The 13,645-nt window shown below is 48.3% G+C and overlaps 1 protein-coding gene across 1 annotated transcript in view; it reads left to right on the top strand.

The window, feature by feature from the left end:
- The window catches only part of LOC130106773 (E3 ubiquitin-protein ligase RNF123), a 349,957-nt gene that overhangs the window by 254,608 nt on the left and 81,704 nt on the right, over window positions 1-13,645 (top strand). Inside the window, exon 37 of the mRNA XM_056273023.1 lies at window positions 188-411. Coding sequence (XP_056128998.1) covers window positions 188-411 — 224 coding nt within the window. The remainder of the gene's footprint in view (window positions 1-187; window positions 412-13,645) is intronic.

Genomic DNA, 13,645 nt, shown 5'->3' with positions numbered 1-13,645 from the left:
TTTGGCATTAATAGAAGTTACTCTTAAGAGCAATAAATACTTGGTTTTTACACATGAGGTAAATTATGCACTGCTCTCATTCCTTACAAACCTGAACCCCTTACACTCTTCTGTCCTCTGCCTCTTTCCCCTCCAATTCCCTTTACCTCTTCCTCGTCCCTCTCTCTACACTTATCCCCCCTTTCAGGATTTCTCGAGCGGCGTCAGTCCTGCTGTCCGACCCCTGCTTCCAGCTCCACTCTATCCAGCATCTTTTAGGGGAAGGAGGAGAGGCCTCCAGCTCCACAGCTACAACCACCCCCAACATACCCCCAGTAGCAGAGCCCCAGGGGCCCACCGTGGTCCCGTCCATCCCCCCTGCCGCTGGCGCCACAGGCCCTGCAGACCGCAAGCATTTCTCCCTCCATGCCTGTGAGTAAGACAGATTGGTGGCTGTGAATGAGACTGAAATACAATAGGGTCTCCGATCGACATCTGAAAATTCCATAAATTTCTACATGCCCCAAAAAAGTTTTTTTTTTTTTTTTTGCTGTTCACTGCAACTTGCATGCTGGTAGACATGGTAGCTGTTACCATTTAAGTAATATTAATCTGGCCTACAACACTGGCAGTGGTACTAAACAAGTGGTAATTTAAGGAAAATCAACACATCAGAATCAGAATCTGAATCAGAAACACTTTCTCATTTAATTTCATGCACTTGCGCACATGAAATGAAACGAAACATAATTTCGCCCAGCCCACAGCAGGGCAACACAAAGACAGCAACACATATCCAAAAACTACAAGAACACATATATCCAAACTAACACATATATCTAAAAAAAAAAAACACTGTCCAGGAGAGTGAACGCCAGCCAGGATGACTGTCGGAACTGCTGGTCTGCATGGTCTAGCAGAAAGCTTAGCCTGCCCCACTTCCACGTACTGTCAGACCGCCCTCGTGTTTCCTCTTTGGGCGCACCTCCGGTCAGGGCTGTGGTCTTTGGGCATACAGGACGAAGCGGACCAGGCTCCCTCAGTCGATCCAATGCTAGCTCTCCCAGCCAGACACCTTTGACACACCTCCTCGCACTCCACACAACAACACTAAAAACACAGTCAAGTCTAGGCGAGGCCGCCGCCAGACCACCCTTGGTGTTATCGGAACTGCCGGTCTGCATGGGCTAGCAGTTAGCTTAGCCTGCCCTGCTTCCACATCCTGTCAGACTGCCCAAGCACATATACAAAAATGCACAAGATAAGGGATGCCTGGGTAGTGTAGCAATCTATTCTGTTGCCTACCAACACGGGGATCGAAGGTTTGAATCCCTGTGTTACCTTCGGCTTGGTCGAGCATCCCTACAGACAGAATTGGCCATGCCTGCGGGTGGGAAGCTGGATGTGGGTATGTATCCTGGTCGCTGCACTAGCGCCTTCTCTGCTCAGTTGGGGCGCCTGTTTGGGGAGAAGGGGGAACTGGGGGGAATAGTGTGATCCTCCCACGTGCTGTTTCCCTGGTGAAACTCCTCACTGTCAGGTGAAAAGAAGCGGCTGGCGACTCCACATGTATCGGAGGAGGCATATGGTAGTCTGTAGCCCTCTCCAGATCGGCAGAGGGGGTGGAGCAGCAACCGGGACGGCTCGGAAGTGTGGGGTAATTCGCCGGATACAATTGGGGAGAAAAAAGGAGAAAAAAATGCACAAGATAAACCATAAGAAAGTGCACTACATGTCATAAAATAGTCATAGAAACTTGTAAATGTGTTGGAAGCGTTTATTGGAGAGTGACATGTAACTCAGAGCTCTGATCTCATGTCTTTTCCCACCATGGACTCAGATCAAAAAATAGAAAGCAAGAAAGAAAAGGAAAATGAAAGAGAAAGAGAGAAATGATACTTTACCCTGAGACAACCTGGACAAAACATATAATCGTCTTTTGAAAACGCCACACGGGTAAGCGTTGCCAACAGTCTGGTTTGGACTCGTTCTTTCTTCATGATTTAATGGCCATGCTGATTAAACGACTCCTAATTAGATTATATTGTGTTCAAAGTTAGGCAAATAGAAAAGTGGCTAAAAGTCAGGATTTATGGCAGACCTTGCTTTTGCTAAATAATCTTATCGTAGAGGACACATCTGTACAGAAGCAGCATGTACAATCAATAATCCCAAAACATTTGGTGTCTCCTTTGAAAATGAATCATTTGGAAGCTAAACTAAACTAAATCTCTGCCTTGCAAATTGGCCCATTGTCTTCCCACTGCAACGGAGGCTTCACTTTAGATCTATTTAGGGCCACAGTTGCATTCATCACTGGCCCAAGTGGTTTCCAGGCACACAAGAAATTGACTTGTGCATGGACACACGTGTAAACACACACACAGACAGCACATATACACACACACACACACACACACACACCTGAAAGTGGGATTTTTTTTTTTTTTCCTGGGATGATGGAGAAACACCTTCATGAATATTTCATTTTCACTTCATAGGTTCTCACACATATCCCGGATCGTGTGTTGCATGTTAAAATCAGCATCTTGCTGCAAGACGCATATAACCATATCTAATTTCTTTTTTCTTTTTCTTTTTTTGTTTCTCATTTCTTAGAAAATGCTCTACCAAATGACTATAAAACAAGATTTTATTAAGAGTTAAATTAAAGTGACTTTTGGGGTCAAGGAAGGTTTTCTACAGGGCACTATAGTGAGGGTAACAAGCATCAAAGGAAAAGATGAGGGAACACACACACACACACACACACACACAATGTGGAGAGATGCAGCAACATAGATTACAAGGAAATTAAATGTTGAGAGAGGCAGAGATTTCCACAAGGGCCCAAAAGAGTGAGTCACACGGATATGGGTGCAAGACATCTAGTAAAATAAGAACGCCTCAGACAGACAGAGCGATCTAGTGAAATAAAGAATAGGTGGAGAGGGAGACAAATGTAGGCAGCTGACAGTGATTTAGAGATACTGTAAGTGAGTCGACCAGTGTTACAATTATGCAAAAGTATGCAGACATATTTGAAAGAGAAAGTGCAAGGTTGATCCAGGGCTGTCACTCACTAGACGTCCTGATTGGGGTTGTATTTTGGGAAACATTAATGTTTCATTATCGCAGTTGAAGTCATTAAGACTGGATAAGCTGCCAAGCTCTACCGAACTCCCCATGTGACGTACAATCATGCATATTATCTGTGCCTTTCAAAATACTGGTGTGGCTACTGTACAGGAGCATCCATGTATCTACATACAGAGACGACATGTTTATTTTCAAAGTCAGTTTTCAGAATTAGACTTTGGATGTTTATGGGTTTCTCGAATTGGAAACCTGACATGCTATAACATGAAAAATATCTATTTATCTATGCTTCACTGTGTTATATATTCACCCCTAGCAACCGCCAATATAGTAGTATTGTGTGTATATATATATAATATATATATATATATATATATATCGTGTTATCTTCTGTGTTTCATGAGTGTTCACATACATTGCAGATAATTATGTGTGTTTCTGTCTTTGTATTTAGTTGACTGGGTATGGGTACCTTGACTATATTGTGTTTGCGTCTATGCATGTCTGTGTGTATCACCTCTATAATCAAAAGCTGACACGGCCACAGCAGAAAGCCCCGGTGCATGGGAGTTGATCTGTCGCCACGGGAGACAGGCTGGTCGTCACATAGCTATCCTCTGTTGCCAAGGGAACACAAGCTGTTTCCATGGTCACCTTCCATGGTCATCTGAATGATTAGTGATGTGTGTGTGTGTGTGTGTGTGTGTGTGTGTGTGTGTGTGTGTGTGTGTGTGTGTGTGTTTGCGTGCGTGCGTGCGTGCGTGCGTGTGTGGTTCATACAGGTAAGAGAGTTACTGAGAGGTTTTTTTCTATATCTTTGAAAATAGTGTGTTTATGTGTATGCACATGTGTGCAATAACTGATGAGCCAAAACATTACGGCCAATCCCAGTTGAACTGAATAATGTTGATCATCTCCAACCAAGGGCACAGGTCAGGTAGATTAGATGGTATGCAAACAATCAGTTCTCATAGTCAACATGTTGGATGCAGGAGAAATGGGCAGGAATGAAAACCTGAGCGACTTTGACAAGGGCCAGATTGTTAGGGCCACATGACTTGTCAGTGCATCTCTGAAATGGCAAGGCTTGTGGGGTGCTCTCGGTCAGCAGTGTGGTGTACCTACTGACAGTAGTCTGAGGGACAAACCACAAACTGGTGACAGGATGTTGCACGCCTATGGTTCATCGATGCGCGAGGGCAACAAAGACTATCCTGTCTTGTCTGAACCGACAGAAGATCTACTGTGGCACAAGTCATAGAAAATTGTAATGATGGTTTTGTGAGGAATGTGTCACAACACGCAGTGCATCGCACCCTGCCGTGTATGGGGCTGTGTAGCTGTAAACTGGTCAGAGTACGCAAGATGACCACTGTCCACCATCGAAAGCACCTACAATGGACAAGTGAGCATCGAAACAGGAGCTTGGACTAGTGGAAGAAGGGTCCTTGGTCCGATGAGTCCCGTTTTCTTTTAGATCACATCAATGGCCATGTACGTGTGCACTGTTTACCTGGGGAATTGATGGCAACAGGATGCACTGTGGGAAGACAACAAGCCGGTGGAGGGAGTGTAATGTTCTGGGCAATATTCTGCTGGGAAACCCTGTGTCCGGCCATTCATGTAGACATCAATTTGATGCGTGCCACCTATGTAAACATCATTGCAGACCAGGCACACCCCTTCATGGCAGTGGCATTCCCTGATGGCAGTGGCCTCTTTCAGCTGGAGAATGTGCCCTGCCACACTGCACACATTGTTCGGGAATGGTTTGAGGAATGTTATGAAGTCTTCAGGGTGTTGCCCTGGCCTCCAAATTCTCCAGATCTCAATCCGATTGAGCATCTGTGCGATGTGCTGGACCGACAGGTCCGATCCATGGCAGCTCCACCTCGCAACTTACAGGACTTGAAGAATCTGCTGCTAATGTTTTGGTGCCAAATACCACAAGACACCTTCAGGGGTCTTGTAGAGTCCATGCTTCGGTGTGTTGGTAGTGATTTGGCGGTACACGGAGGACTAACAGCATATAGGCAGGTGGTCATAATGTTTTGGCTCATCAGTTGTGAGTTGTGACATACAGTTGTGACTGTATTTATTAATATAATCAGTCTATCTTAAAAGTTGTTGACTTAATTCCCCAGCTGATGCCAAGGAAACTCTTGTGAAGGACATTAGCCTTTGGTCATGACGTGTGTTTGTGTCTGGGTGTGCATGCATGGTATTTTTTTTTTTTGGCAGTGGTGGTGGAGGGTTTTTTTTTTTTTTTTGCAGTTATCCAGGTCTTGCATCTGTGGTTGTTGTCATAGTTGTCATGTGTGCATCTTTCTGCCAAGGGTTCTTGTCAGTTGGCAACCCCTCATAGCAGTATGTCTCTACCACCCCTAGCACCCCCCCCCCCCTCCTGCTGAGTGTGTCATTTGTCAGCTTTACACAGAAGCATTGGTTCTACATTTAGCCCAGTGAAAAACACAGGACTATTTTATTCCCCATTATTATAAATTAAAAATATTTGATACTATTAGGACTTTTTCGGAGTTGCGTTAGTAATGCTTCAAAATAGTGTCTGTATGCAGAGGGAGTTTGTGTGTGTATGTGTATATGCAGTTATAAACTGGACACCAAGCTTTTCAGCATCAAAACATGTAGCAAAAAAGCAAACAGACAATGCTGTTTTATTTTAATAGTTAATAATAATAATAATTCTTAATAATTACAATTATAATAATGATTTAATAGTTTAATAATAATAGTTGAAACTTTGTTTGTTTATTTGTATTAAATAATTTCCCTGATTCTATGGATTCACACACAGTATGGTGTTAGTTCAGAATGTGCCAGGCTTGAAAGGTTCATGTAAGGGAAATGTACAGTAGGCTAGACACCTGCCTACAGTAAGCAGACCTGTCAGAGTAATATGTCTCTACAAAACAGACATGTAGCCTATGTAACCTTTCAGTTAAGGGCTTTATTGGCAAACAAAAGCAACTGTTATGGTTTGTAGAACGAACCCAATAGCGACAACACAAGACAAAGTAAAGCACCAACCTAGCAGGACTCGTAGAGGAGAGCCGGCCGGGCCTGGACAGAAGGGGAAGGCGCTTCAGGCGGAACTTGAGAATAGCTTCTTAAAAATGGGAAAACGTAAACTGCCCCCTTAATCCGAAAAGGAAAAAACGTAAACTGCTCCTTTAAAGTCCGAAAGGGAAAAAACGTAAACTGCTCCTTTAAAGTCCGAAAGGGAAAAAAACGTAAACTGCTCCTTTAAAGTCCGAAAGGGAAAAAACACAAACTGCTCCTTTAAAGTCCGAAAGGGGGAAAAACACAAACTGCTCCTTTAAGGTAGAAGTCCAACCGAGTAATAAGATCCACAGTGAGAGAGGAGAAATTAGAATATCAAAAACTTGATCTCAACTAGAAAATCACGATGGGAAAATCCAATGGGGAAAACACAAAGAGAGTTCTTCTCCGAACAAGCTCTCAAGGAGAACTGACACAAGGGAATAGTCAAGCAAGCAAAAACACGGAGAATACTACAATCTGTACTCCACCGGGAGACACAGAAATGTCACAAAACTCGAGACGAAGAATTTACTCACGGGACTGTTCAGGACGAACTCGCGACGAGTTCTGGAAAGCAAACAAACTTATACTAGAGTGGTTAACGAGTAGATAGGCTGCAGGTGTTTCAGACGCGCCCTTCCCCCGCTCTCATTGCTGGTTGCCAGGTTGGTCAACAGACCGAGCCCTAACAGTACCCCCCCCTCTACGGGAGCCACCAGGCGACCTGCCAGGCTTGTCAGGGTGACGGCGATAGAACTCAGCGAGCAGACCAGGGTCCATGATGAGCTGGCGGGATACCCAGCTTCGTTCCTCCACCCCATAGCCCTCCCAGTCAACCAAATACTGGAACCCCCGTCCCCTGCGTCGGACGTCCATCAGCCGACGGACCTTCCACTGTGGATGCCCATCCACAATCTCAGGGGGAGGCGGAGCTGGGGCCGGAGGCATAAGGGGGCTCTCGGAGACAGGCTTTACTCGGGACACATGAAAAACCGGATGGGTCTTCATGGAGGCCGGGAGCTTAAGACGCACAACTGCAGGACTGGGTACCTCCTGGATCTCGAAGGGTCCAACGAACCGGGGATTCAGCTTCTTGGCAGAGGACTGAAGGGGGAGATCCTTGGTCGACAGCCAGACTCTCTGTCCGGGTTGGTAAGCTGGTGCTGTGGATCGGCGACGGTTAGCTCCTCGTCTGGCACGTTCCGTAGCACGGAGCAGCGCAGCCCTGGTGATCTCCCAGACACGACGACAGCGGTCCAGATGAGTCTGCACGGAGGGAACCTCCACTTCGGACTCCTGTGCAGAGAAGACGGGCGGCTGGTAACCCAGGGATGCCTCAAAGGGCGAGAGGCCGATGGCGGAGCTGACCAAGGAGTTGACCGCATACTCGACCCAGGGGAGAAACTGACTCCAGGAGGTTGGCTTCTTGGCAGCGACGCAACGGAGAGCAGATTCCACACTCTGGTTCATCCTCTCAGTCTGTCCGTTAGTCTGCGGATGATATCCCGACGAAAGGCTGACCGAGGCGCCCAACCCCTTGCAGAAAGCACGCCACACACGGGAAACAAACTGGGGCCCTCTGTCTGACAAAATGTCCTTGGGAAGTCCATGCAAACGGAAGACGTGGCTCATCAGGAGGTCAGCGGTTTCTGAAGCAGAAGGAAGCTTAGGCAAAGCCACCAGGTGAACACCCTTGCTGAAGCGATCCACCACCGTCAGGATCACTGTGTTGCCCTGAGACGGAGGAAGTCCAGAGACAAAATCCAACGCCACATGGGACCAGGGCCGACTGGGAATAGGAAGGGGCTGCAGCAGACCAGCCGGTGCCTGGTGAGAGGCCTTGCTGCGGGCACAGATGGTGCAGGCCATGACGAACTCCTTGACGTCCCTCCTCATAGTGGGCCACCAGAACCGTCGAGCTATGAAAGTGAAAGTGCGGTGGACTCCAGGGTGGCAAGCGAGCTGACTGGTGTGGCCCCATTTGAGGATCCGAGACCTCACTGAGTCCGGAACAAACAGTCGGCGAGGCGGCACGTTGCTCGGGGCTGGACTGGAGCGCAAGGCGCGCTTGACCACTGTTTCAAGGCCCCAGGTCACCATGCCAACGACCTTGGTCTCAGGGAGGACGGGACTTGGCTCCACCGTTACAGGTTCCTTAAGGTGTTGACGAGACAGAGCATCTGCCTTGGTGTTGCGGGAGCCAGGACGATAAGTCAGTGTGAAGTCGAACCGACTGAGGAAACTGGCCCACCGTGCCTGCCGACCATTGAGACGTTTGGTTGCCCGGATGAACGTCAGGTTCTTATGATCAGTCCAGATGGTAAATGGATGCTCTGCCCCCTCCAGCCAATGGCGCCATTCCTCAAGTGCAGCCACTACAGCGAGAAGCTCCCGATTACCAACATCGTAGTTCTCCTCGGCGGGAAGGAACCGGCGGGAGAAGAATGCGCAAGGATGAACCTTCTGGTCGGCCTCTGATCGTTGGGAGAGCACAGCCCCCAATCCGGTGTCCGAAGCGTCCACCTCAACTATGAACTGCCTCTTGGGATCGGGATGGAGTAGGACGGGGGCACTGGTGAACCTCTCCTTGAGCGACAGAAATGCAGAGCGAGCAGCTGGGGACCAGACGAACGGCTGAGAGGGGGAGGTTAGACGGGTGAGGGGTTCTGCTACAGAGCTGTAGTTTCGGACGAACCTCCTGTAAAAGTTCGCGAACCCGAGGAAGCTCTGCAGTTCCTTACGTGACTTAGGATCCGGCCATTCCACCACCGCTTTGATCTTGCGAGGATCAGCTCGAGTCTTGCCTCCCTCCACGATAAAACCTAAGTAGTCCACTGACTCAGAATGGAACAGGCATTTCTCAGCCTTGACGAACAGCCGGTTACGAAGGAGGCGTTCGAGAACCTGCCGCACGTGCTGGACATGCTCCTCGAGGGACCTGGAGAAGATGAGGATGTCATCAAGGTAGACGACAACGAATTGGTCGAGCATGTCGCGAAGGATGTCATTCATGAGTGCCTGGAACACCGCCGGGGCGTTGGTGAGGCCGAACGGCATTACCAGGTACTCATAATGACCACGGGGAGTCTTAAAGGCTGTCTTCCACTCGTCCCCTTTCCGGATCCGAACGAGATGGTAGGCGTTCCGGAGATCCAGCTTAGTGAAGACAGTCGCCTGGGTCAGGGGTTCGAGGGTGGAGCTCATCAGAGGCAGGGGGTATTTATTCTTGATGGTGATGTCGTTGAGTTGGCGATAATCAATGCAGGGTCGGAGACCACCATCCTTCTTCTTAACGAAAAAGAAACCAGCTGCCACCTGGGAGGATGAGGGTCGGATGAGCCCTGCCGCCAACGATTCTGAAATGTAATCGTCCATAGCAGCCTTCTCGGGGATGGAAAGGCTGTAAAGACGACTGCTAGGGAGAGAGGCCCCAGGACGGAGGTTGATAGCACAATCATATGGCCGATGCGGAGGGAGAGACTGAGCCCGCGTCTTGCTGAAGACCTCCCCGAGATCATGATACTCGGGAGGAACAGAGGAAAGATCGGGAGGAGGGGCAATCGGAACAGTCTGGACTGCTGGACCAGGTGCGGCCTGAAGACACCGGGCGTGACAGGAGGAGCTCCACTCCAAAATGTTACCAGACGACCAAGCAATGTGTGGCTCATGCTGAGCCAACCAGGGACGCCCCAAGATCACAGGAACTAAGGGAGACTGGATGACGAAGAACTGAAGGCTCTCCACATGGTTTCCAGCAATAGTGAGAGACACGGGACAGGACTGTCGGGTAACACTGGCCAGGCGGCGCTCATCCAGAGCAAAGGCCTCTATTGGCCTCTCCAATTCCTCACATGGAATGTTAGCTTGAGCAGCAAACGTAGAGTCCAAGAAACACCCATCAGCTCCCGAATCGATGAGTGCGCCTACAGTGAGCCGCTGGTCTGCCCAAGCCAGGGTAACGCTCACAAGATGGTTAGCCGGAGCAGGATGGCGGGAACAGGAAAGACGGCTCACTAGGATCTCCCGGGGTCCCAGTGAGCCTAATCTTTTGGCCGCGTAGGACACTCGCTGATCCGGTGTCCCTTAAGACCGCAGTAAAGACAGACACCTGCCTTGAACCGGGCCTCACGTTCAGCGGGAGTCAGTCGTGTACGCCCGAGCTGCATAGGTTCCTCCTCTGTCACTGTCTGGGAGGAGGAGAGGCTTGCCACAGGGGAAGTGGAGTGCGACGAAGAAGAGCCCCCTTCGGAAGCTCTGGATGGCTGAGAGGTAGAAACGGTTCCCCGTAGACCTCGCTCGCGCCTTCTCTCGCGGAGACGTCCGTCGATGCGGATGGCAAGGCTGATAAGGTCGTCGAGAGAGGTAGGATCCTCCCGGGTGGCTAGCTGATCCTTGACGGCATCGCTGAGGCCCCTACGGAAGGTTACCCGAAGTGACTGGTCGTTCCAGCCACTCTCAGCCGCAGCCAGCCTGAACTCGACTGAGTAGTCAGTGACACTGCCACTGCCCTGCTGGATCCTGCTCAATCGGACACCCGGATCCTGACCGTACACTGGATGATGGAATACCTTCCGAAGCTCAGCCACAAAGTCATCGTAGGAAGAGCAGAAACTGGCCCCCATGGACCAGGAAGCAGTGGCCCACTGAGCAGCGCGGCCAGTCAGCAGGTTAGTCACGTAAGCAACTTTTGCAGCATCTGTGGTGAACCCCCTGGAATGGTGGGCGAAGACAAGCTCACACTGCATGATGAACGTGGCACAGGTCTCAAAGTTGCCATCAAAAGGCTTGGGATTGGAGATACTGGGCTCCCGGAAATCCGAAACATAAACGGTAGGATTGTCTAAGGCAACGGCTGCGGGCACTGCTGGAGGAGGGGCGGCCGGAACTGGTGGGACAGCTGGCTGGATGGTGATAGCCGCTGTGAGAGTTTGCAACTGCTTAAGAACCTCCTCTTGTTGGCTCGCGAGCGCCGCTTGCTGGGCCGAAAGAGAATCCACCGAAGCCTGGAGGGGTTGCACCTGAGCCCGGAGGCCCTGCATGGCAACAGCGGCCTCTTGTAGTTGCTGGCCGTGGGAGGCTAGAAGCTGAATCTGCTTATAGAGAGCAGCCTGGACAGGATTGGCGTCTGGGTTGTCTGGGTTCATAGTGAAGGCGAGTTCGTACTGTTATGGTTTGTAGAACGAACCCAATAGCGACAACACAAGACAAAGTAAAGCACCAACCTGGCAGGACTCGTAGAGGAGAGCCGGCCGGGCCTGGACAGAAGGGGAAGGCGCTTCAGGCGGAACTTGAGAATAGCTTCTTAAAAATGGGAAAACGTAAACTGCCCCCTTAATCCGAAAAGGAAAAAACGTAAACTGCTCCTTTAAAGTCCGAAAGGGAAAAAACGTAAACTGCTCCTTTAAAGTCCGAAAGGGAAAAAAACGTAAACTGCTCCTTTAAAGTCCGAAAGGGAAAAAACACAAACTGCTCCTTTAAAGTCCGAAAGGGGAAAAAACACAAACTGCTCCTTTAAGGTAGAAGTCCAACCGAGTAATAAGATCCACAGTGAGAGAGGAGAAATTAGAATATCAAAAACTTGATCTCAACTAGAAAATCACGATGGGAAAATCCAATGGGGAAAACACAAAGAGAGTTCTTCTCCGAACAAGCTCTCAAGGAGAACTGACACAAGGGAATAGTCAAGCAAGCAAAAACACGGAGAATACTACAATCTGTACTCCACCGGGAGACACAGAAATGTCACAAAACTCGAGACGAAGAATTTACTCACGGGACTGTTCAGGACGAACTCGCGACGAGTTCTGGAAAGCAAACAAACTTATACTAGAGTGGTTAACGAGTAGATAGGCTGCAGGTGTTTCAGACGCGCCCTTCCCCCGCTCTCATTGCTGGTTGCCAGGTTGGTCAACAGACCGAGCCCTAACAGCAACACAGCAAACAAATTGAATGAACATAACAATGCCATTGTACAAATGTACAATGCTCTCTTTTTTGTTTCTTAACAAAATTATATCATTTGATTTAATATTAAATGTACAATTTTAGGACTTAGGTCATGTGCCCCTGGTACCCCGGGGAAACTGTTTTGGTAAACAATCATGATTGTCAGGTGACGGAGAAGGGAGGAATACGGAGGCACTGCCTGTGTATTTCTCCCATCTCCGGTTTTGGGAATACATGACAAATCACACTCCATATTGGTTCAGTAAGGAATGTCTCATTTCCTTCTAAAATACTGGACGATTCCATATTTTAAGGGACAGGTGGTAATATAAACAAGCTCGAGCAGACCCACGGGCACACCCTCCAAGTGTGAAGTCGATCAGATGAATGATTGCTGAGAAAATCGAAGGACGGATGGACAGAAAGACAGAGACTCCTTCCATTTTAATTAGGCGAGGAATTTTGAAATGTCGATAGTTAATATATCAAAGACAAATGAGTGCGCGGTCCCTCTCAGGTTGTCCATGAGTGAGTGAGTGACAACAATTTGCAACACATAGCCCATGGTGGCATTTGCATAGCAATGTGGGAAAAACATTTATTTTATATTATTTTCAAAATTAATCCTGAAAAATAATCCCCATTTTTAGAAATTGTAACGGACATCTGAGTACACATTTTTTTCTGTAACTATTGGAATACAGTTGCAATTTTTCTTTTCGTATCTTGATTACATAACGTCCATTACTGTATTGCGTTACTCACCAAGCCTGCCCACTGGGCTATGTGTAGAAAATTGATAGTTAAGACCAAGACAAGACCGGGACCAAAAGTAACCGAGACCAAGTTCAAGACAAAAGATAATGTGCAGATCCATCCATCCATCCATTATCTTAGCCACTTACCCTGATGTCAGGGTCGCAAGGATGCTGGAGCCTATTCCAGCAGTCATTGGGTGGCAGGCAGGAAGACACCCTGGACAAGCTGCCAGGCCATCACAGGGCCCACACACACACAAACACACACACACACACACACACACACACACCTTCATTCTTAGGGACAATTTAGTACGGCCATTTCACCTGACTTACAAGTCTTTGGACTGTGGGAGGAAACTGGAGCCCCTGGAGGAAACCCACATTGACATGGGGAGAACATGTAAACTCCACACAGAGGACGACCCAGGATGACCCACAAAGGTTGGACTATCCCAGGGCTCAAACCCAGGACCTTCTTGCTGTGAGGCGACCACGCTAACCACTGTGCCACCGTGCTGCAGTGTATTTGCAGATTTGATAATTTATTTATTTATTACATCAGAAATATAGTAGCCATTGTTTAGTCAGTACTGTAAATAAACACAAACAAAGCACTTGATCATTAGTGGCCATTATTTTTCTTCCCCTTGAAATGTGGGTCTGAGAGGTGTCAGTGGTTGATTTAATTGTTCTGGCTTTATGTTCACTGTGCCTGTGAAGTGAAAAAGAAAACATAAGCAAAATATTATTAAATAAAGCTCAAAGTGGCTTCACACAGAGGCATTGTTTCTAAATTA

Source organism: Lampris incognitus, chromosome 2 (genome assembly GCF_029633865.1).
Source record: "Lampris incognitus isolate fLamInc1 chromosome 2, fLamInc1.hap2, whole genome shotgun sequence".
Lineage (NCBI taxonomy): Eukaryota > Metazoa > Chordata > Actinopteri > Lampriformes > Lampridae > Lampris > Lampris incognitus.
The sequence above is the reverse complement of the archived record's forward strand: the minus strand, read 5'-3'. Positions and strand labels throughout refer to the sequence as shown.